Source organism: Poecilia formosa, unplaced genomic scaffold (genome assembly GCF_000485575.1).
Source record: "Poecilia formosa unplaced genomic scaffold, Poecilia_formosa-5.1.2 Scaffold293, whole genome shotgun sequence".
Classification (NCBI taxonomy): domain Eukaryota; kingdom Metazoa; phylum Chordata; class Actinopteri; order Cyprinodontiformes; family Poeciliidae; genus Poecilia; species Poecilia formosa.
In genome coordinates this window covers 455,565-480,393 of record NW_006800232.1, presented here as the reverse complement: position 1 = coordinate 480,393, position 24,829 = coordinate 455,565, and the positions used below count along the sequence as shown (strand labels likewise).

Genomic DNA, 24,829 nt, shown 5'->3' with positions numbered 1-24,829 from the left:
CTGAACACATGCAGGGTTTTTTGTTATCACGCCACTATTCAAAGAGCTTGTATGCAACAATTTTACGTTTTACACTCTGATGCATCAGTAGGAAAGTCAAAGTTCAGCATCTTGTAAAGGGAAACTTGTGAAGTCGCAACCTCCTGATTACCAAGTGATTGTACTTTCCACTATTCACACTGAAAGATCAAAAACTGTTCTTCCAGGGTCAAATGTCGACATAGTCTCCTATGGAGTCCTGCTTGGGCCAATTCCAAATGCTTAATGGATGGCAGTTGTGATCTGTGTCTTGGGATTCCAGTGATCCAGCTGTTCATGCTGGGCAAAGATGAAGTGTTTTCAAACAAACTTTCAACAAATTGTTCGTCCTTTTTTCATTTCAAAATGAATTTTTTTTCTTTTTTTTCCCGTGTGTGTGCAGCTGCAGCAGCAGAGCTTGAACATGTCCCTTCTGGAGCCTGGACTTTCTTTTTGCTCTGTAACCTCTAGATAAAAGGCGAGAAAATAACTTATTTTATTGTGCTCTGGAATGTTGGCGAACTCTCCCGGAATGGCGTCGGGTTTTTCCCCAGAGGAGCGCAAACCTTGATTCAAAAAAAAAAAGAAAAAGAAAAAAGGTTGTTTGACTTGAAAAGAAGGGCTGTTTCCATGCAACCTGACAGAGCTAGCTCAGTATTTGCAAGGAAGAACGGCATAAAACTGCAGAAAGCCGCCAGATGGAGATCTATCCACTCTGTGCTGTGATGCCATCACATCTCGCTGAATTGAAGCTGTTGAATAATTATGTAATCATGTGTTTGGTTATTTAATTGTCATTATTTTGTAGAGATTGGCTTTGTGCTTTGGCATTAAAGGATTTAGTTTTAGAATTATATTTGTGAAAAGAAGCTAAATGTTGTGAATGGTGATTGATTTGTAAAATCAGCCAGAGAGTAAAAGGCTGGTCTGTCATTTTATTGGTGCCCAATGGAGTCAGTCATTCTACATGGTGAATGTCACTTCCAGAGTTTCTTTCCACAAAACAGTAAAAAAGAAACAACCTTTATTTAGTTAACAAACAGATAAGTCTGATTTAACAACAAATTAAAAAAAACAAAAAACAAAAAAAAACGAGTCTTCATAATTGGAATTTAACGATGTAAGAAAATTAAAGCCGTTGAAATCACAAGCGAGACAGGAAGCCACCAGTAGAAGCCCGCTCTTGTGCATATTTCCTGGCCCACCCCTGAGCGCTCAGCTCAGATTGGCTCCAACTCCCATGCAATTAATTACCTGCCGGCATGTTTGAGACACCTGCAATGATTTATGGGGCCCTTTATTGAGATTCACAACACCGAAAGGTCAATTTCAGGACACAAAAGCACGCAAATCTGTGCTCCGGCAACGGAAACAAATGATTCGAAGGCATCCCTGCACCCCCCCCACACGATAAGAGAGGAACACTAATTTAATGTGCATTAGGCGCAGCTGCAGCGTAGCCACTTTAAAGTTTGTTGTTAAAGTCTGTATACACATACACAGATGCTTGCCTAGATTAGACGGTTGCTGCATGTTTTGTTGTTTTGCCCACAGGCTCTTTTTTTTTCATCCCTTGCTGAAAAGAGGGAATGGGAAAAAAAAAAAAAAAAACTCAACAGTGTATCTTTATTGTTTTTATGTTGAGTGGATCTTCATTTTATGTATTATTTTTTCTGTGTGAAAGATTCAGTCCACCAAGTGTTTTAGTGATTTAAAAAGCACCTCTCTCTCTCTCTTTCTCTCTCTCTTTCTCTCTCTCTCTCAAGCTTCTAAAAGTTTAGCCGTCTGGCTGAGATTCTTACCCACAGAAAACTGGAACAGGCATCACCACTTTGCTTTATAGCTCAAGGACACACGCACAAAAAAAAAGCAGGACACGTGGCTGTAGGTGGGAACAGATGCTACTGGGGGACACAGTTGTTCGTGTCAGCGAGGACAGGCTTCCTCAGGCTAATATCACACTGCCAAAAGTGTCCTGAGAGAGAATGGATCACATGCAAAAAAAAAAAAAAAAAAGAAAGAAAATGATTCATATGACAGTCTCTGATATCATTTGGATGACAACTTAACAGCTTTGCATATCAGTTTGACAATAAAATCTGTTCCTTACCCAAGTATTAGAACTACTGTATTTAGCGAAACTCGTACTCAGGTTCGTTTCGTTTTACTTTATGTGAATGATATTGTGCTTTAGCAATCACTTTATGATTATTAAGGAATCAAAAAATGCAATTGTTTCACAGGAAGTCTTTCTCTGGCAAGAAGGCATAAAAGTCAGTGTGTGACAAAGACTGAGGCATAAAGGTAAAAATAAAAACCTTTCAGCATACCGTCCATCCAGTGTCCTGGGGTGCCTACACTACATTGTGTTTCTGTTTGTGCTCATAAATTGCACATCAAAAACACACATTTCCCTCTTAAAACCTTTTACAATCACTGAACATGACATTTAGATTATAATGCATTTGGAACTGAGCTTTTATGTCCCATCTGCCTCACCGGGATTTTCAGGAAGACGCCAGTTTCAAATGAGTAATTTCTTTTTCTATCGTTTTTAGTAGAAAATAAAGAAAATTGTGTTTACACAAGTTTGATTTACATAAGGAAAAGTGGCCACATAAAATCTGAGCATCAAGTCATAATTAAATGTTATAAATCTGTAATCCATCTCTTCACATCTGTGAGGAAAATAAGATGGAAGAGTGTTACGGAGCCTGTTGTTAAATACTTAAATCAAGTGTTTTGTTTTAATAAGATGCGTAATATTCTATTCAATAAAAAAAAAAGTGTTTATCAATAAACTTTGAAAATAAATCTACAGCTCAGATGTGCTATGAAAGCTATAAAAGCCACAAACCAGAAGCATTTTGGGGCCTCATTTGCATATTAGGAATTCATTTTGGGATTACCTTTGCAACATTTTCTCACTGAAAACAGACTGTAGTTGTTGCCAACTGACAAAGCGCAGTTGCAATTACTTTGCTGTATCTCGTTTTAATACACTTAATTTGCCTTTATTTCCCTCTTGCTTGCAGGCTGTGGGAATGATTGAGGCCTCTCGATCTAATCAGGAGCGAAACGACGTGACAAATTTTGAAGAGACAATAAAAAAAAAAATTAAAAAAGTCATTTTCTGTGGGCGTAGTTGGATGCCTCCCAACAAAAAGGTCTACAGTTTAAATGTCAGGACTCTCCGAGATGCGTTTCCGTGTTCTTCGTACTGGGTGTCACAACTCATAAACGTACCATTTCGTTATGTAATTACAGACCGGCGCATCCATCTTTTCACAGGATGTACGCCATCTCTTACCTCGCAACAGCTTAAAAATATTTTTGTTACTGTTTGATGTGCGTTATGTTAAGAATATATTTCAATATTTAGAATTAAATGTCAACTGCACATTGAAAAATATGGATATGCAGTAAAGGTAAAAAAAACAAAAAAAAACCAAATGTGTATGTAATAATTAATAGCAATGCAAGTGAATCATATTTTTGTGTCTAAGCCTTTGGGACGTCGCTGCTTGACAGGCTCCAGTATTTTCAGCATTTCGGAGTGACGTAAACAATAAAGATTTACTTGGAAGGCCTGACGTTTCGTATTTCCACATACAGTTCAATGCCACCTAATAAATCAGAACTTGATAGCTCACTGGATCTTTGCCATCACAAAACTCTGGCCTGCATGAGTTCACATGTGAAGGAGCAGGTGATGTATGAAGTATGACTTTCATACCTCATGTCAAATGAAGTATGAGTGGCTTGTGCAATATTTCATGACACAGTTTTTTTTTTTTTCTCTGAGCCACTCTGGTGCATTTCTTAGAACGGAATTGAATTTCTCTAACATGGTTGTTTAATCTTGAAATTATCGTGTGATCAAAAGATGAATTTATCATTTTTGTGAACAAATTCTAAATGCTTTTGTATGAGAAATACTGTTTTCCAAATGTCACGGATGATTTGAGAAATGCACCAAAGCAAATGAGAAAATCTGTAATAAGAAACCTTCAACATTTTTAAGTGTTGCTGAGATCAAAGTCCTTGTTTTTTGTTTAAGTCTTTTAAATATTAGGTTATAGAGCAGGTACTGAAGAAGATTGTACCCTTTCTTACATCTTCTACCTGTCAGGACTTAAAATGTCTAGAATTTTGTTTGTATATGATGAAGGAAAATGTCTGTAAGGAGCACTGCTGGACCCACAAAAAACATAATAAGAAAAAAAAGGTTTGCTTGATGCTGCTGCAGCCGATTGTTTGTCTAAATAAATGGAAATTGAAGGTGATTTTCTGGTATCCAAAGGGGAGAATAGAAAATGACAAAATAAATGAGTGCTCTTTTTTTGTTTCTTCCACCTCTCTGCAGGAAGAAAATGATCTGCCACAGTCCTTTTGTTTAGTCGGCTGACAGGTAACACACACGCACACACACACGCACACACACACACACACACACATGCTTATTCCCTCTCACACAAACTAACAAACGTGCACCACACCTCAGTTTGTGCCACCTCTATGAAACCTGATGAATGACATCCCCATTTCAATTACTGCCCCTCTCTGCACCTCTGGTTTGTATAACGTTGTCTCTTACATCTTCTGCCAACCTCTTAAACCAAATCTGCCAAGATATGTGCTCTCATCACAGAGTGATCTTTGTTTTTTTCTGAGTCATAACCACAAGAAAAGTATTAGAAAACATAAAAAGCCATTTATAAGTGGGTTTGTGGATAATGTATATGTGTGCAGTGAGTATCTTGCCTGCAGACTGCAGAGGCAAAGTAGAATTTATTCTAGAGGATCTGGCAAACGTTCTCAGTCGGGAATCGAGGTGAATGAATTTCATTCACCTGAAGCACATTTTTCTATCAGTCTGCTGCCAGATCAATGGTTAATGTTCTGGCTAATGAACACCAGCAGACCAGAAACGTGATAAAAATTTAAAATGTAAATTTTTTTTTTCCATTATGCCACTCATGGCATAGATTTCATCCACTTTCATCTAAAGACTTAAGTCAGTGTCTTCTGGGTTTTAAGTACATGGATGGATTTCTATGCAAGCCAACTTCTACTGCTTAAAGATCCAGCAGAGACACAAACCAGCGATTGTTAACCCAGTAATTAAAACCAAATGCGCGACAGAAAATGAGCGATGACGTAAATTGGTTGATTCGACGATGATAACATTCAAAATTCAATTTTAATCACCCTGGTAAGATTGAGCTGTTTTACATAAAAAGTGGTTTGCTTTTTTCTTCTTTCTTGACAACTTCTCTCTGATTCTTCAAAGTAAGACAGCAGATATGTTAAATGCTTCTACACACTCACTAAAATACCTATGTAAAAAAACAAACACACAAATAAACAAAAAAAAAAAACAACAACTATTAAATCAAGATCAAAATGTAAGAGGAAATTAATAGAGATATATATATAGTTAATAGGCCAGGAGAAGAGAACTGACTGATAGATGGATAGCATTTTATGTGTCATCCTATGTGAGAGGAGAAAGACAAAAAATAATGCATAATGTGAATTTCAGCATGGCTGCATTATTAAGCAGCTAATCATGTGTTGCTAATGATAGACCTTGTTCCAGCTCTCACCAGCCAGCCTCTGCAAGTTGACAGGATTGGTTCCGGCTTGTTATGCATGAAGCGCGTTTTTAACCGTCCTTTCTAAGGATTTCAGTTTCAAGGTGGATGTTCTCGGCAGCGCATTACGCTGTGTCATACAAGCTCAGCCAAAATGGAAAAGCAGAATGGAAAACGCTAAAATCCTTCCTAATGATTTTGTAACAGGCAAAAGAGGGAGCAGCAGCTGAGTGGTGCAAACACAGTGTTGGTTATTCGAAAACATAAAATACAGGTACATCTAAAAGAAAACTTGAATTTGAAGTTTAATGCTTTTGTCACTTATTTCAGAGTGAAACACATATATTGACTAATTACTCAGTCAGATAATAGCCTTTTCATGATCTCATGTAATATAAAACTATTCCAAAACAATGACTTTTGAGTTTTCATTATCTGTAAGCCACAATTATTTCCACATTAGAATGTAAATGCAAAGGTTTTAATTCACTTCTGATGATGATTAGTTGCAGCTTCATCAATTTTTTTCCCCCATCAACTGTAAATACTCACATAAGAAGAACCATGTGCTAATGGAAATTAGCCTCAGTAAATAAAACAAAGTGTTGCAGACGCAGTTGTTTTGATCAGTTTCTTGATAGTAACATCTTTGTGACACCAAATGTCTTCATTGTTATTGGAAGACACGATGCCCTGGGAAATTAAGCTCCCGCTTTGCCCAGCTACTCATTCTACACAAGAGTATGCATAATTGTATTACCGCAAAAAGCTTATCAGAGTATTCTTTTTCCAAAATTCAGCCAAAAAAAAAATTGCAACTGCAACTTAAATATTGCAGGACAGACACAATAACGGCTCTGGATAGATTAATCTCTCGGTGTCCTATCCAGATCTTTTACTCACCTGGGAAAGTTGTTTAAAGATGAAACCTATGGTGGCCCTGGCTACCTAATTAATAGGATTAATAATTATCTGCTCATTTGGGGGTAACCGTAGATGGTCAGGGACTGTATCTGTTGCAATATAAAAACAGAAAAACAATAAAGTGAGACATGGTCGTCACAGAAAGGTTTACATGCCTGGTTATGACACAGGCGAATACTGTGAACTCCACACCACTGATCTCATTATATCCTGAAGTGACTATTTAGAATGGAGCCATCATTAAAAGCATCGTGCATACGTAAGACATTACCTGAAAGCTAGACTGTGTAGAGCTTCCTTTAATTTTTTCATAAATAATATGTCATATGACAAAATGTGACACATTGTGGCAGCAGCTCTAGAAGAACATTGTGATCATTTATCCGTGGAAACAAATTCATCTTAGTTTTTTTTTTGTTTGTTTGTTTTTCTAAAGAAACTTCTTTGCAGGTCTTCAAGTTTTGGTTGATAAAGTGCTGTGCTCATCAGAGACAAATACATTTCCCACAATTATACCCATTTCACCCGCAATTAAATAATGACCACTACAACACTGTTTTAGGGCTTAATCGTTTATGGCTAACTCAAGTGTTTAACCTCTCCAGGTTCTGAACTTAACATGGCTGTGTTAAAATGAAATCACTGTGCATTTCCTTGCAACAACATGAGTTCAAGCTCATTAATAATGAAAAGGATCACTGAAAAAAAAAATGAAGAAAAAACAGAAAAACATCTTGAAATGTAGAATGCTTTCCAGATGTTCCTGGTTTGGGTTGTTTAGTTGAAAACAGGATGTGCTTTGTTTGTTGTTGTTTTTACAAGCATCATACACCAACGATGTGTGATGCACTTAACGAGTTGTCACTGATAGACTACATTAAAGACAACTGATGCATTGTCTCTAAATTATGATGAAGCCTCTGTGTTAGATTTTATATGACTTTTTGACTCCAGGTAGATGACATTGATTGTGCCACAAACAATGTGGAGGAAAAAAAAATGTCTCAGAGATGCAAAATCTACTAGCAGACAAGATAAATTGTGATTCAGACGTTTACAGATCGACCAGGAATCATAAGTCTAAATAAGTGGACTTTTTATTGGAAACAAACAAAAACACTGCTCATAAAAACCTCAGATTTCCAAATTCATGTTTTCTTAGTAGAGATCTACGGTGCCTTGCAAAAAGTATTCTTGCCCTTGAAATTTTTGAATATTAAAATCATTTAGTTTTCTGGATTTTTTTTTATTTTTTTTTATGGTAAAGCATCACCGTGATGTGGATTACAGATGGTTTGTATACCGCCTCCACCAGTCGGTAATTTATGGGACGACCTTTCATTGCCAAGGATTTGCAATTGGATTCGGATCAGGATTTGACTAGACCACGGTTTGATCTAAACTGGGGGTGGCTGATTCCAGTCAACATTAAATGTCCTGCGCATTTCAGATGTTTACCTAGATTAACGCACCTGGATCTAATGACTGTCACTCATGTGTCACCTCAAAAGGTGCAGAAATTAGCTCTCTAGGACAAAACCTGACCAGCCCCGACCTAAATTATTCCAGTTAAGCTTTGACTGTCTCAGTATTGTGCTGGCTCTAGTAGGCTATGTTCCAGAATTGCTCTGTAGCTTGTGCAATCCATCTTTGATTAACTTTGACCAGTTTTTCTTTTCCCTGCTCAAAAGAGCGTTCCTCACCACAGCGTCATGTTCCGGGAGGTGGGTAGTGATTTCTGAGTGAAGCACCAGTTCTACATTTCTGCCACAAGTAACATTGTGCATGTAGCCCCAGAAAGGTTAATGGCATAATCTGAGGGGAGCACCTTCTTCCACATGTTTGCAGTATTGCAGGCTTTAAATAGCACTTTTTTTCCCCCCCAACAATTGTTTTTTTCTTTCCGACTCCACCATGATGGTCGGACTTCTTGGTGGCAACCTGTCAACAGCTGGTTGCCGTGTCAACAGTTTTCTCATCTGTTCTCTGGATCCCTGTAGCTACTCCAGAGCTACCAGAGGAAATTGTAAGCTTGGAATATTGTTTTATATCTAACCCTGCTTTAAATTTCTCCAGAACTTTATCACTGACCTGGCTAGTATGATCCTTGGTCTTCATGATGTTGTCTGTTCTTTGCTATTCTTTAACAAACATCTAAGGCCTTTGCAGAATAGCTGTGTCTTTATTTACGTATCAAAATAAAGCCAGGTAGATTCATTTCAGTAATTGTTTTTTTTTTTTTTTAAAGACGGTTGATTGGTTTGGATTTTATTCAAGGGTATGGATGCAGAATTAAGTCATTTTAATTGCGGCATTTTCCTTTTACCTCTCAGTTATGCACTACTGTGTGTTGGTCTACCACAAAATGTCTTTAAAGGGTTCGAGGTTAGTTTTGCAAGATACTGTAAGACTCCTAACCACATATTTAGTTTAAAAAAAAAAGAGTAAGAAAAGAATCAAACACCTTCTCTCATCTCCACCTAAATAGTCACTTAAATTAAGCTGAAGAAACTGTTTATACATAAATGAAGGAAAACCTGTTGTCACAGGAGATCCTGACAAGACGGCAAGCCTTGTGAATGGTGAAATTTTATTCTAGTTGCTCTATAGAGAGAGAAAGAGAAAAGGAGAGATAGAAAGAGAGATAAACAGTGCCACTGTACAGAAGAGCTCTTGTGAAATCCACACAAAAAAATATTGTTTTTACTCTTTATAATTCTCCTTGATGATGTATTTCAGTATGAATTTACAAGCGATTTTTACAAGTGTAATTTCTAAATATATTCAAAATAGTTCCTTAAAAGTCTTTGAGGAAGTATCAGGTTTTTTTTCTCTCCTTTTTTTTTTTACATTTTTTTTTTTAGAAAAAAAAAAAAGCTCTATTCTTACAGCAAACAATAAAGAAAGAGGTCTTGTATCTTTGGAGGGATAGCAGACTCAAAGTCGAGGGTTGCTTTTTTTCTTCTTCTTCTTCTTCTTCTTTAGATTTCAAGTCCTGACACACATGAAGGAGACGTAAGAGAGAAGCAGAGCTGGTGATACAGTATTTCTCACCCGCCTTCAGAGAAAGAGCGAGGATGTCCCACCATCCCAAGCCAAGCCTGAACCCCCAACCTCCCGCCCCCCACCCCAACCCATGCAACCTGTTACATCACTGGACAAAACATGGCCTGATAGCAACCAGTCCGCCAGTACGGGGGAGGGCCGCAGAGAGGGGTCAGTTCTTCGCCTTCTTCCTCAAAACAGCAGCATCTTCATTGTGTTAAACACAGATATATATATGTATATATATATATATATATATATATTATTTTTTTCTCTCAAATATGTATATACTCACATCTGGTTACAACGCATTAGTGATCATAACATCATAACCAAAATAAACAAACAGAATGAACAAACAAACAAAAAAAACAAAAAAAAAACATAAAAACATAAACTTATTACATCTTGGGGTTGCATGCCATCACCTCATTAGTTATCATTAAATGTAATTAAAATACATTTTTTGTCATTTAATAAAAGAGCAGGGTTGTCATCACAAGGGCGGGGTGTTTGGGTGCGTGTTCGAACATAAAGACGGCATCAGCTTAACATGATGGTTCTGTAACAGTTGAACAAACTGAACAAAGTGTCGTGAGTCCATGAAACAAAATGGTGCGTTGTTGATATTTTCCATGTGCATATTGCTCACTTGACAGCTTCACACAGGCAGCATGTGGAGATAAATATGATAATAACCGTAATAAATATGCAGATAAATGCAAAAAAAAAAAAAAAGAGCCCTGAGTTCACTTTGGGGAATACAGTAACTAGGACAGGCAAAACCTAACTTCCAAAAAAAAAAAAAAAAAAGGGACAAAAAGGGGGAGCGAGGGGGTGGTTCAGTCAACATCAGGGATACGCTGTTTGGGGAGCAAGGAGAGGTTCACTGTAGTATCTCAAAAACGGTGATATGACAGAGGTTGTTAAAAATAGCAAAGATGGAGCTTCAGCTGAAACACAGTGGCTAATGCAGTCAAGTAGAGAGAGGAGGGACAATCCCATTATTCCATATGAGGATAGCTTTTCAGAATTCGTTCTGTGAAGGGTGCTCAGCTTGGCAAAAAAAAAAAAAAAAAAGTAGAGCTGAGAAGATCTAAGCTCCCTACCACCTTCCCTTTCTTCCCCTCCTCTTCCTCCTTTTCTCTCTCGGGTTGCATGAGCTCCAACACAGAGCTAAACTGGAAGACCTTGGACTGGTATAGTAAACAGGAGAAAAGTTTCATTCTGCGTTGTGGCCACCATAAATTGTAGCATGTTTTTTTTTTTTTTTTTTTTTAATAATATATTTTATATATTTTCTACAAAAAACCTGTGGCACATTTTTGTTCTGTTGCTACCGCTCCTCCAAAATGCACAGAATCATCCTGAGGTATTTTCATTTGATACAATTTGGCTTAGTGGATCCAATCAATCAAACAAATCAGTTAACAAAGGTGATTTCATGAGTTGTCTTTTTTTTTCTTCTTTTTTTCTAAAGTGTGCAATTTGTACAGCTTTATGCTACAAAAAGTTTGGCACGAGTGAACATGGAAGTATATACACACGTATGTCTCTTTATGCAAATATCAAAACATGTAAATAAACAATCAGATTAATCCCACCCCACCTCAAAAAAAATAAAATAAAAATGTTTTGGTTATCATTTCAAGCTTGCCCAAGATCTGCCATGCACAGATAACACTAAATCCCAACAGATGGATATGTGATGGATGAGTATAAAACAGTGGAGCCTCCTTGGATCCAGTAGCCCCGACTCACAACCCACCCACACAATGGTGCAAAGGAAAACAAGGGATCCATTAATAAAACAAATCTTCTTCCTCAAGAGATCTGGATTACTCACAATGTGAGAACAGTTTCCTTTTAAGACTACAGTGTTTAAAGGGCAAATATAATCAATATTTGTGAGCCATAAAATCTAGAATAGCCTTCTGAAATCTAAAGCATAATCATAATTTTAAAAGGACATTTTAATCACCAAAACGTCTTTTCAACCATGCCTCAGGTGGCATGTGTGTACCACTAGTGCCTTTTGATGCATATTCAACACATAACATGGGAGTGGCCTTCCAGGTGGTACAGCTGGTAGCACTGTTGCCTAGCAGGACCTGCATGTTCTCCCGGACACCCAGAGTCCAAAAACACAATTCCTAGGTTAACTAGTCTCTAGAATAAGCTCAGGTTTGGAAATGTGTGCATGCATTATGGTTTGTCCTGTGTTGGCCTGTGATTGACTGGCTATCTGGTGTACCATGCTTCTCACCCAATAATTGCTGACCCGCCCCCTGTAACCATGCAAGGATAAACAGATAAAGACAATGGATTGATATGGGAAGTATATTCCCACCATTTAGTGGTCTCAGCTATTCCCAATCATGCTTAGTTTGGCTAATTTACAAAATTGACAGTACCTAATTGAGAACATGTAAAAGAAGTACCATATGATAATGTATCAACAGGATAAACTTTGTCCAAAGAACAACTGCTATCCATAAACCCCACTCTGGTTACTTATCAAAAAGTGTCAAATAGTGTGTTTGAACGCATTGGCAACACAGAATAATGACGGAGTCAGCATTTTCGCCATTAAGATCATGTTATAAACATTTTTGCCTGAAGTTTATGAAACAATTAAAATCTCCATTCGAGGGAAGGCACACCCCAAACCTGAGACAAGAGAACATATTTAAATGCTAGAGTTAGGAAAGAAATCTGTAAAACCACTAAGGCAGCCATAGCTCTTGTTAATGAGTATAAAGGTTTTTATGCAAGAACATGCTTTCTTCTAGTGGTTTTTGCTTTTTTTTATTGGTACTGTGTCACTAGTTAAATCAATAAACACCCGTGCCCGTCTTATTTTCATATTCAACTCATTTTTTTTTTATTAATTTTTTTTTTTTTACCAGTCTGAGCCAAATGAATGCGGGAGCGTTTGACTGTAGTTGTAATCTAAATGCAAATCAGTATATTTACCTCCCTCTAATCCACCACCTACGCAACATTAGCGTCAAATGACACTTAAGGCTAAACAACAACTTGACAACTTCAAGAGTTTGAGTGGTCTAACAGATGGTATGCTTGGAGTAACGTCCTGACTTTTATCTTACTGTTGTGCATTGAAAACGTTCAGAGGAAACCATCGACTGTTTACGTAGAGAAAAAAATAACTTGAATTTCCATCTGAACGCTGCCAGTGTTTTCTTTTACAATTAGATTTATTGCGACTCTTGACTTTTTTTTTTCTCCCTATGTTGAATCACAAATAGAATAGGTTTGCAGAGTACTTTTAACCCCCCCACATCTGTTAGCTCTCTAATCTAGTTCTCTCAGAAAACATTTTCCTGACTTCCTTCGTAGTCAGGAATAAAAAATAAAAAAAAACTCCAACCAACGTTTCAGCTGCAAACTTTGGTATCAATGCTTCTGAGTTCAGAAGAATCCCAATCGCATCTTCATTACTCTTTAGCAACTTTTGACCAACATTTTGTCTTTCACAATATTTTTGCATATTGTTCTATTTGTCATGGGAATGAATGGATCTATCATGACATGCACGGTTGAAAACGGATACAAATGAATCCTTTTAAAAGTGATGATATATGCCCTTTAAATACTAATAGACTGTCAATCCTAGTTCAGCCAACCGAGAATAAACTTGACGTCAATCTAAAAAAACTAAAAGTGAATTGTTGTCGATCACACTATTTATGACATGTAAATGAAAGAAAGGAAGAAGGAAGGGATCATCAGAGCTTTTTTTTTTTAGCTAAATATACCCTGTTTTTCAGTGGCAGAGTTATCAAAAGACAAAAAATTATCCCTGTGCTCACCACAGAAGAGGTGATAGCGGCGGACACAGATGTCATCTTTCCCCTCTTTGTTATATAATCTTTATTCTCTTCCACAATTACCTTTACAGGTTTATTATGTTTAAAGGTTAGAGATCAAAGTTTGTGTTGTACTACATCCACCCACCCAGCACCTCTAACTTTGCCCTTTTCAGAAACATGATAAATATGTGTCTGACTGAGTATTTGTGTGCATTTTCTCTTGTCTTGAAGGAAAAAATAAAATAAAATAAACACATGCAAAATAACCTACTACTCCTGATTATTTTTTTTTCAGTAAGCTATGCCTTTTTTTCAAATGCAAATGTGGGAGAGAGTTTCTTTTTAAACTAATTGCTATTATGCTACCAAATAAGCAAACACTAAAATTCTACATAGATTTTTAAATTTTTATAGCTGAATAGAATAAAAAAGTAAGACTTTGCAATCATTTTATATGTGCAGTGCCAAGAATGAAATGCCCCTCTGCTGTCTAGAGTTTCTATTCTTGCCTTTTCTCTATACAAATCATTTTCTCAGTCTGCCTTCTTTCAGTTTGTAAACATTATTCCTACATTGCTCTCATCACTGTTGTGTCGCTGACGTGGTTTTTAAAAGCAGAAAACCAGTAACTGACAAAAACAGCCAGTTGATTACACTAATCTGTTCACTTTTTTTTTATTTTATCCTCTTTGTGTTTCTCCTTCACTCTCAGGTGTCGTTGTAGGTACGTTTGTTAGCGCAGCAAGTGGCAGACCATTGGCCTCGCTCACTATTCCACCTTTCCCTTCCCAGAATGCCTATAGGTCTAGTTCACCCATCTGGTTTCCTCTGTCAGGCCCATTCTCGTAGTGAGCTTGTCAGTGAAGGTGGAAAAGAAAAAAATGGTAAGAAGGAGGTCATTATAAGCCTTATCTCCTTTTCCACTGTTTCTTAATCCTCCTTAAAAAACAAAACAAAATCACTACCACCATCAACGCCTGCACATTACTGCCACATAATACACTCTTCTTCTAACAGCAAAGTAGGAATTCTTCGATAAAGAAACCTAATACACCAATCCCAGAAATGGCACTATTATGTTCTCTTCCTCCATTTGGAAACCGTGCAGCAGAGTGCTGATCAAATATTAAACTGATTGGTACATGGGAGACAATGGGCAAATATGGTGATATAATCTGCAAAGAGAGTAAGAGCAATACAATTAGTCCCAAGTGGGCCAGAAGTTCTTTTTTTGAGCACAATGTCAAAGAGAAGAAAAATGGTCAGGTGGCTATGACATCCCTTAGTGGATAACATAGTTGATAAATTATAATACAAACCCAGAGAGGAGTTAGAGGGAGAGAAAACATTTCTTATATCAACTAAACATCTGACTCCAGGCTGGGGATTTTCTTATACACCCGTCTATTGCTGAACTGGGCTGAGTTTAGGACACCCCTTGAGGCTGGGTATGCACTAGTCTTATTGGCTGAGTAAGGCATCACATGCTCTTTATTATACATGTCATTTGCTATCCGCCCATCCCTTGAGCAGTATGAAGAGGTGGATTTAACAGAAGAGCGAAGATTGTTCGCATCATTGCGTGTTTTGATGGGAGCTGCTCCTAGGGCCAATGAAGGAGAACCTACTGCCAGCTGTTTGTAAATGTCAGAGGAGCTGCGCCCATGGACCAGTCTGCTGCTGGTGTCATCCCTCAACGAGTGGCTGAGGAAAGGGTTTTCCGAGCCATGGGTTGGGTACAGGGACTTGCTCCTCTTGCTCTCCTCAAGGTTATTGTTAAACAGCATTGATTTAGACCCAGTGCCAAAGAGTCTGCCGGAGTAAGGGCGCATCCCAAAGAGATTGGCATAGTGGGAGTCAGATGCTGAGTCCAAGAAGCGATCCTTCTCCTTGAGGCTGACGCTGCGTGCTGGTCGGCCCAGGTCTACATCCTTGGGCTTTTCGAGCATGATGTTGTCAAAGGAGTGCTGACGACTTAGCCTCAAGCGGTTTCTTTTTTGGACATGTGGCCCATCTGTCTGTGGCCAGTATAAACCAAACATTTCGTCTGGCTGCTGCTGCTCTTGGTGATGCATGGTGGGGCTAACCAAGGGATCACCAAGAAGCTGGTCCTCACTAATGTCATACAAATTGGCCGTGTGAAGGCATGCGTCACATCGATTGTATGGAGATCGCGTCCCAGATGCTGCGGCAGATCCTGTAGAGACGTAAGGCCCTCCTTGTTGGTAGCTAGAGGGTACTTTGGACAGGCAGGATCGGCAGTGTGTCTGTTTGTAGCGGTCAATGGATTCATGAGGGGACAGGGAGACATTTTTCTCTTTTAGGCTGTAGTGTTTCGAGTAAGCCGAGTCTGTCAGAAGATCTGAGTCCGTGTGATGCATAGGTGAGGAGTTCAGATGAATGATTGGCTGCTCACATTTTCTATAGTTATCACTGTGGTCAGAGTAAATTTCAGGGTAATCCAAATCATCTGTTCCAAGACCATGACTCTCGCGGTAGTGAACGGGATCTGAATGGAGGCTCATCTCCCTGTCGGAATCAATTGTGTAGATTTTCTCTCCTCCACCTCCTCCTCTCCCACTTTGGTTGGTTCCACCACTGACCTGCTTAGTTTTTAAGTAGGACAGCTCCACCTCACTGCAATCCCTAGGGTATTTTGACGTCACGGATCTTTTTTTTAAGTTGTCCTTGGGTTTCAGGTGCTTGTTGTTTTCTGGGTCCTTGTAGGTGGCTCCCCTGCTTGAACAGTCAGAGATGTCGGAGTGGGCCGTGTCTTCTGGGAGGTAGCGCTGCGTCTTCATGGATATTCGTGGATCTGGCATTAGCATGTCAGGCATCGGAGAAGGCCCCGGTGGCACAGAACGCAACGTGTCGGTTGACTTTTTCCACAGGGTTCGCTGAGACTTTGCATTTGTTTGGACCGTGTCAGCACTCACTGCTACCTCCACGGTATTTGGATTGGCATCATTCAGGGTCAGGGGATGCTGCCCGCCTTGAAAAATATAGTTGTTGAGGTGGTCTTTGTGGCGATTTGCAAGATAAGACTGAAGGTCACCGGTGTCCCCATAGATCATATCTTTGGGAGCGTAGCTTCTGTTGTCAGCATAAATGAAGTTGCCTTTCTCTGCCATCATGTCCATGATCATGGGACCAGCTGAGTGCATGAATTCTCGTTTAGGCGAGTTCATGCGGGAGCCACTGAGGTTAGACATGTTGGTCATCTGTTTCGCAGACTTAATGAGCTTAAGCATTTTGTCCTGGGGGCTGAAGTCAAGGTCTGTCTTCTTCTTCATGTCAATGTGTACTCCATGGATACAGCTCCAGATTCCCTGCATAATACACATTAATAAAGAAAAGATGAAGAAAATGAGCAAACAGAAAAGGGATAGGAGAAAATTAGGTTAAGAACATGTTAATATATATGTATATAGGAAATTATACCAATCTTTGTAAACACTCAGATGTGTCACAGTTTATAAAACCGGCAGTGGAACACTGTTGCTCTATTAAATGGACACATTATTTGCTCTTCCTGGAAAAAACAAAAAGGCAATTTGATATGGTTGATGGAAATAGATTTTATTGAAAATATGACTAACCAACATATTTTCAAAGCGTGCCCTCACTTTGTTCTTAAAAGAAAAAAAAAACAAACAAAAAAAAACTATTCTACCTGTGTTGTTTTGATGGACATTCTAGATTTTACTACAAATTCCATTTCTACTGCACAATGCACCCCAAACAATTTCATTTTTCTTTTGGAAATATATTTATATTTCCATATCTCCAATGACTTGGTCCATCATTTTGTAAGCTCAGCATTTACAAAATGATGTTTCAGACTGAAAAAAAAAGAAAAAAGAATCTCTCTCATAGTTAATGGAGTAGGTTACACTTCTTTATAGTGTATCAGCTGCATAATCAAGGAAGCTTTTTCAAAGGCGAAGGTGTAGTTAATACACAGTTGAGACCAGAATTATTCATAGCTATGGCAGATTCAGATTTAAGGTTATCTTCTAATTTTACCAACATTATTCTTCTGAATGTTTTGGAGTGACTCAGTCAGTGTCCTGTCTTAAATGTGAAAGAGAATATCTGGAGGGATCTAAAGATTACAGCGACGGGACAAAAATACATTTTCAAAATACACGTGGGAACATGTAAAAAGATGGGCATCAGTTACGAGATTGGTTTGATTTCTGTTCTACATTTTACCATAACTGTCTCAAAATGTATAAACATGTTTTTTTTTTTTTTGTAAATTCTTGATTTAAAGCGATTAAAAAAATAATAGCATAATTAGAAATTAACATGAAATTCTGGGATCTATGGACCTCTGGTTACTGTCGCTAACCAATATGCCAGCTTCAATATCTCTGGACCAATGGTACCTGGAACAGAAAATCTGTGTCGGTATGCAGTTTTCAGAAACATAAAAGTCTTTTGACTCATATGTAGGGCCTTTGAAAACTTTCACATTTTTCACATGGGGAGAATTGATACTTTTATTTGAAGGTTGGATCAGTGAATGAAGACATAACACCAGCTTGCTAAGAGATCACTGTTGATAGATGTGTCCAAGGATATGCAAACAGTCCCACAGCAGTGGACTGGCAGTAGTCAGTGTGTTCTTTTGTGCCACCAAATCTGCCCATAATACAAAAAACCCCTCTCCACAAAAGTGCTGTAAAACATCCACAATGATGCAAACTTTTTCATTTTCTATTTTTACCTGCATTTCTGCTGGATTTGAAATATGCTACTAATTAGCACTCATGAGTAAGTTTTCATCCACAAAAAGTAGTCAACAAAACCCTCTACATGTTGTAATATCAGAGCTTTAGACGTACTCATCAATAACCTTAGTTTTTTTTTTTTCTCTCTCTTTGTACATTTTGTGAAGAATGTCTGCATAATATAAGCAACAAAATGACATTTAAATCTGAATTATCATAAGTGGCAAGAAAAGGCATCTCCCTTAAAAAGTTTTATTTTTCCTTTAAGGTTTCACCGCCTCCTCACTAATTGCCAACGTTAACGTTTCCATACGGAGCAACACTGCTGCAAATAAAGTGCAAAGACACTGCAGTGCTTTTAGGCATGCACGTCCATGTCTTGTGTTCTAACACACAATGAGGAAAAACGCTGACCTTTCAGCAGAATGAGAGAGAATAAATTGATTAAGTGTGGGTTGCTGTGGTTTCATCCAAAAAACAGGCCGCAATTAGGGTCTATTTTTGTCGATAGTCAGGGCTGCCTCGTGATTCCCCCTCCCGCCTCCGTCCCCATCCTTGCATCTCATCCTGTTCTGCGAAGCTCTGCCTTCCCTCCTGTTTTAAAGTTAGTGCCTTAGTTTTGCACCAGTTTGTCTGTGGGGGGAAATAAAATAACCAAACCAGGCCTGTCTGACCCTGTTATGACTGAAGTAGTTCATTGTACCTTCTTCCTTGATCATTGAGGTATTATTACCTCCATATATTCACGTTTAGAGACTGAACTCCCTGTTCCTGCGAACCTTTGGCACATGCAACAACACATCATGTTGATTGAATCCTTACCCTGCTGATGGAGAAAAGAAGCCCTGGCCTGCCAGAGCAGACTCCGGTGAAGCAGTATCTCAGCCTCCAGTAGAAGAGATGCTCCGAGACGAAGGTGATGAGGGACAGTCCCATCGCCGTGGCCAGCATGTAGAAGACCCCCGCCATGTTGTCCACATCCAGCTGACTTGACATGACTTCGTTCTTCTCATTGTGACAGATTCCTGTCAGCCACTGGGCCTCCAGTTCTTCCATTTCACCTAAAAAACAAATACAATGGAGTAAGACCATTCTATGGCCTCCAGGAATTTCCTACATCATTCAAACACCACAAGATTGAGGCAAATTTAAAGAGCCTTATTCCGGCACTTTTGCACTCGTAGTACTTGGTAAATAAGTTTTCCACTGCTGCTTTCACCACCGTCTTACCACAAAAATACCAGCACTGGTATCATATCTGCACAAGAGTTTTTGCTTACAATCTGCAGGATTTCCCTACAGGCTTCTGCGCCTACATCATCAGTTTCAGCCTTCCTGTGGAGGAGCAAACAGCATCAGGACTTAAATCAGCTTATCAGCAACATGAGGGGACTTTCTGTACAGACATCTAAGCATCACCAGGTTGGATAGTCCAGTGCAATACTTCAGAGCTCTCTACACATGTTTCGGTCAATAAAGCCAGAGGGATTCATTGGATACAAAATGCTAACTCTGATCACGGTAAACTGATAATCTTGAGCTCATGGAACAGGAAGTTTTTTTTTATTATTTTTTTTATTTTAGTTGCACTAAAATATATTTTGTAATTGTATTATAAGCTCCTCATCCGTATTTTCCCTCATCATAACCGAGTACATTTATATAGCTTTTCTTAGGCAGCATCAGGAATAAATTGAGTATTTATACTAGAATATGAAGCGTGCAAATTCCCTCGTATAAGCAACCAGGTTTTAGGTATGTGCACTAATTCCTTCGTGGAAACTTTATGTCACGACAAGTTCAACCTATTCTGATCTTTGTGAAAATGAATTGAGTGTTTTGAGTCGGTGGGAAGTTTGAGGAAATTGGGATTGTTTCTACGGAAGCGCATTGCTATCACGCAGGAAAAATTTTTTTTCGATCGCTATCTCGTTATAACGAGATACCTATCTCGTTAAAACGAGATAGCGATCAAAAAAATTTTTTTCCTGCGTGATAGCAATGCGCTTCCGTATGTTTCAACTATCAGCGTGTGGTGTAAATGAAAACGGTTATTTGATCATAAATGGATGTACTCTGTATATTTACTGATCTTTATTTACAATAGTTGAAAAAAAAAACAAGCAGCAGCTGCTTTAATCCCTGTTTTAAATACTGAAAACATTTTTAATTTAGATGTAATACCCATGCATGTATGAAAAAAATGTGTTATTTCTTCAGATATTGTTTTACTAAATAATTGTACTCAAATTCTAAAACTGAACTTGTCACATTTTTATTCGTCCACGATTATTGTATTTCATTAAAAGTTTATTTGAACCTTTTTACACGTTTTTGCCAACTTCCTCTTCCTGTATTTGAAAGCTAATTACTTTATTTTTCTATGATTGAAAAAAGTAATAACTCAATGAAAAAAAAAAGAAAGAAAAGAAAACCAGCTACTTATGTTAAATTTTGTTTCTTGTTCTGAGCCTTTTGGCAAAGTATTGCACCTTTTATTTTTTTTTTTTTTTTTTTTTTAAGAATAGCTTGAGCATCACCGATCCCAAAGCCTCCACAAACCTGGTCCGATAGTCCAAACGGAGCGTTTCTTTAGCGTTAAAGAAAGTTAAAAAAGTAACAAAGAGCTTATCTTTTCTCATTTCTCACTCTTGTGTACCATTTCTTCTGTCTCCCCTCCCACTCTGACTTCCTCTGTGACATTTGGCGCGTGGCTAATCCAATCTGTGTCATTCAGGGCCGGGTAACTAAGGCTGCTAGTGGGGAAAGACAAATATCATGGTGGTTCTCAGCTACATGTGTCTGACTGCAGACTAACACGTCATTACCCCTCAACTTCAAGGGAAGATCATTTATCCCTCTTAACATTTAAGAACACGCTAAAAGATAGAGCGAAGGGATACGTTTCCAGTCATATAACGCTCAGTAGAGAGATCAATCTTGATGTAATAAGAGGAATGTGGCAGTCACCTCTGGACTAAGACCAAAATTTGACCCAGATGTTTTTGGTTCAGATGAAAAAACAATTTACAAAACAGGTAAAAGAAAAAAAAAAGTAGCAAATGAAAATTCTATTATTTATTTTTATTTTTTTTTTTACAATGACAACACGAAAAGTACATGTTTCATATATGCATACAGGAAAACTTGTCAAAGATATGAAAAAGGTATATTTTGTATTAATTTTAGCAAAGCGTATTCAGTATGTTCATTGTATTTCTAAAAACTATATGGGTTTAAAAATGCCTGGATTGCTTATAAATACTAATGCCTATTACTTCATAGAGAATTAACTGTAAGTATATCTAGCTTTTATATAAGTGATGATTATGTATCATTACCCTTATGGAAGAGCATTAAAAGGTAAAGCTGCAGTGATAATGCAATGTAGAGTGCAGTACTGGTGGAAGAGGGGGGTGGGGGAATCTCCATATGGTAGCAAACGTTACCAAAAGTTACCAAAAGTATCAATATGAGAAGAACAACATGAATCTATGTCTAGGAAATAAATGTTAAGACTGAATTCTTTTTTCCTTCCAGATGAGATATGAATTGATACCCAAATGAGTAAAGGCACATTTCAGGAAAGGTTTCCTGAAGGTTTTTCTCTCCACGGCTTTACTTCCCAGATGCTTTGTTGTCGACCTAGCTTGTTTTTTTTGTTTTTTTGTGTGTGCGTCTCGACTTGGTGAATTACATCCCCTGATGCTGTGCTGGTTCTCCTCCAGCCTGAGTACCGCTGACGTAGGAGGTCACACATCTCAGAGTCAGAATGTGGCAGCATGACTTTGATATCATAGTTTTTGTGATACAAGAATGATCATATATGTTTTATATCGCATATAACCGTCATAAAGCTTTTACATCTTAAAACAGCTAGATTATTGTTTCTGAAACAGCTAGAAACATCTTTTTAGCTGTTTCAGTCTAGCTATGAAACAGCTAGGTTGCTTCATAGCTGTTATGGTTTGAAAGCCAAGGTCTACAACTCCAAACTGTCTAAAAATGTGTAGATAGGTCGGATGTTAAATTAACTGAGTCAATCCTGACTCACAAAAATCCCCAATTGGGTCTAAAGACATAATTTCTAACATGTGAACAGAGGAATTTCTCCTTCCACCAAACATTCCATTATCATAGAACAGTCGGCTTTGTTTGAGGTTATCCTTTATGGCAATCTACTTTGTTTTCATCAATTGCAAACCATAATCAGAAATAACAGAAGTGAATGCTTCATATCTCTGTGTATGTAGCAATTTTTTTTTTTTTTAAATAAAATATCACTTTCACTTTTTGAATTGAATTACCGAAACAAGAACTTTTCACGGATATTCTAATTCACCTAGATCAGTGATGCCCAAAGTCGGTCCTCGAGGGCCGGCATCCTGCATGTTTTAGTTCTCTCCCTAGTTTAACACACCTGGATCATATGGTGGCTTATTAGAGGCCTAAGAGGAACATTGACTTGCTGAAAAGGTTGTTACCACCACCAGGGAGAGAACTAAAACGTGCAGGATGCTGGTCCTCGAGGACCGACTTTGGGCATCCCTGACGTAGATGAACCTTCATATTTTGCCTGCATCATTAATGCTTTAAGAACAGAGTGTTCCTCAACATTACATATTCATATTAAAAACTCTTGACAATATGCAGGGGTATTACTTTATCTTCTTAACAAATAGCAGGAGAACAAATTTGTTACACCATCAGATAATTGCTTAAGAAGAGAGAAAACATGAAATGGCTGTTTTCTTGTCTTTTCTTTTTTCTTTTTTTTGCAATTAGTTTTAATTTAAGCTTTTGGATCCTTTAAGATAATGAATATTCTTTCTGCCTGTGGAACGTCGCGTGTTCACCTCCGGTATCTGGTCAAGCAGCATCTGCCAAGATACAGAGGCCCCTTCATCGATCACAGACCTGGCCTCCCCTCCCTCTTCTCCTTGTCCTTTTCTCGCCACGTTCTTTTCGTGCCCCATCTCTGACCATCGCACGCGCGCTGCCACTTCCCCGAAGGTGTCATCACTTTTTCACCCCGTCCGTTTACCCTCTTTATCTCTTTTTACCTTAACTCTATAATTTATCCCTCCTCTCCCGCTCGCTCTCACTTTCTTTGTTGTTCACCTTTATCCTTACCTTTGCGACTGGCACAGACACACAACAAATGGAGAAACACTGAAATTATCAGTGTGACACAGACTTGAAGTACTCTCAGTTAAAATCTGCAATGGATGGCTGCTTGAAAATTAAAAAAAAAAGAGACAGTGTGACATTGATACAGAGAAGAAGCAAACCAGGCAAAACAAAAACAGTGGGACCTATTTTTGTTCAAATGATCTCTCGAGTTTAACAGGTGAAGCTCTGACAGACTCAGTTACAGGTAAGCAGCTGAAATGCATTTCCAAGCTCGTGTTTGATAATATTCAAACCTACAAACCGCCTTTCTTATGAATTGTAAATTTGGTTTTCTTTACGTAAAAATTAATCCATGATACATTTTAGAAGCATCATCTCACATTACATTGAGTACATTTTTTCACTGGGTAATCCTAAAGCATTAGGTTCATTGCAGATGCAGCAAAAGAAGAAAAAAAAATGAGATGGACGAATATGATTGTCAAAAAATATATTTTGAGATTTTTATATCACATATTTTCAAGAAAAAAAGTTGATCTCTGACAGAAAAAAAAGAAAATTTTCCATTATTAAAGGCATAAACATTTCAACTGATATAGTCATATATCAACTGAAATGTATATCTTCCATATCATACAAGGAGAAGGATAAGAGCTTCCTTGAGGAAGACAAAATACTAATGGATTTTTTTGGCACCACTGAAGAAATGTACTTAAGTTCTAGGTTGGATATTTCTACATTTTGTAGTGTGAGATAATGTTATGACAATAAAATATCTTTGCTTTAATTTTTTACACATCTTAGTCAGTGTTGAGGATGATGTACACAAACACACAAACATAAAATACATATTATCATCTACTGAACATACAAAGATTTTGAGTGTTATTTAATTAAATTTTTCTTTAGAAAGACAAATTGTCATTTTTTTTTCTCCCTGTTGTCTCAAAAATACACTGCTAGTCATTTTTATCCATGTGCATTCTTTACAATTCAGGTAAAGCACATTGTTTGAATTGGTTTTCGCAATGTGAGTAGCATTATCCACTTGGGAATTAAGAAATGCTGTGTGCAAGTGTGTGTGCTTGCGTGTGTGTGAGTTTCTCACCATCCCCGATGATGGCCAAGATGGCCAGATCCACCTGTCGCTTCCAGAAGGAACCTTTCTGCAGAGCAATGCCATAACCAGTGGTAGCAAATATGTACCTGAATACACAATCACATAACAGAAACCCACAAGTCAAAATATGTGATTTCTCCAGAGTGTCACCATATTAAAGGATGTTTAAGGGACAAAGCAAGGATAATGGGACATAAAAATAAATGAATAAAAGTTACAGATAAACGGATCCTAAAGCAAGATGCACATTAGTACAATGTACTTATATGAGCTCAAGCATTTCCAGTTGAAACAGTAAGTGAGGTAATAACAGTGGATATCAGCGTATTTCACTTGAATTTAGGTAATAGACCAACACAAATTTGTCCTTAATTGTGGAGGGAAAGCTAATGGACAAATTCTTTTACAATTTAATTCATTAAA

At 37.9% G+C, this 24,829-nt stretch overlaps 1 protein-coding gene and 1 long non-coding RNA gene across 4 annotated transcripts in view; both read right to left on the bottom strand.

Annotated features, from left to right (window-relative positions):
- Positions 1 to 11,051: 11,051 nt before the first annotated feature.
- The window catches only part of grin2aa (glutamate receptor, ionotropic, N-methyl D-aspartate 2A, a), a 165,410-nt gene continuing 151,632 nt past the window's right edge, over positions 11,052 to 24,829 (bottom strand). For 2 of the 3 annotated variants that reach the window (XM_007572049.2, XM_007572048.2), the window contains 3 exons: positions 24,395 to 24,492; positions 18,976 to 19,214; positions 11,052 to 16,746 (listed from right to left, as the gene is read on the bottom strand). In XM_007572049.2, coding sequence (XP_007572111.1) covers positions 14,779 to 16,746; positions 18,976 to 19,214; positions 24,395 to 24,492 — 2,305 coding nt within the window. In that variant the 3' untranslated portion in view covers positions 11,052 to 14,778. The remainder of the gene's footprint in view (positions 16,747 to 18,975; positions 19,215 to 24,394; positions 24,493 to 24,829) is intronic. The other variant, XR_001664747.1, reaches the window with a different exon arrangement.
- LOC107838671 (uncharacterized) lies at positions 20,212 to 24,387 on the bottom strand. The gene is made up of 2 exons (XR_001664748.1): positions 22,707 to 24,387; positions 20,212 to 22,495 (listed from the first exon to the last, which is right to left on the bottom strand). It is a non-coding gene; the product is annotated as an uncharacterized LOC107838671 (long non-coding RNA).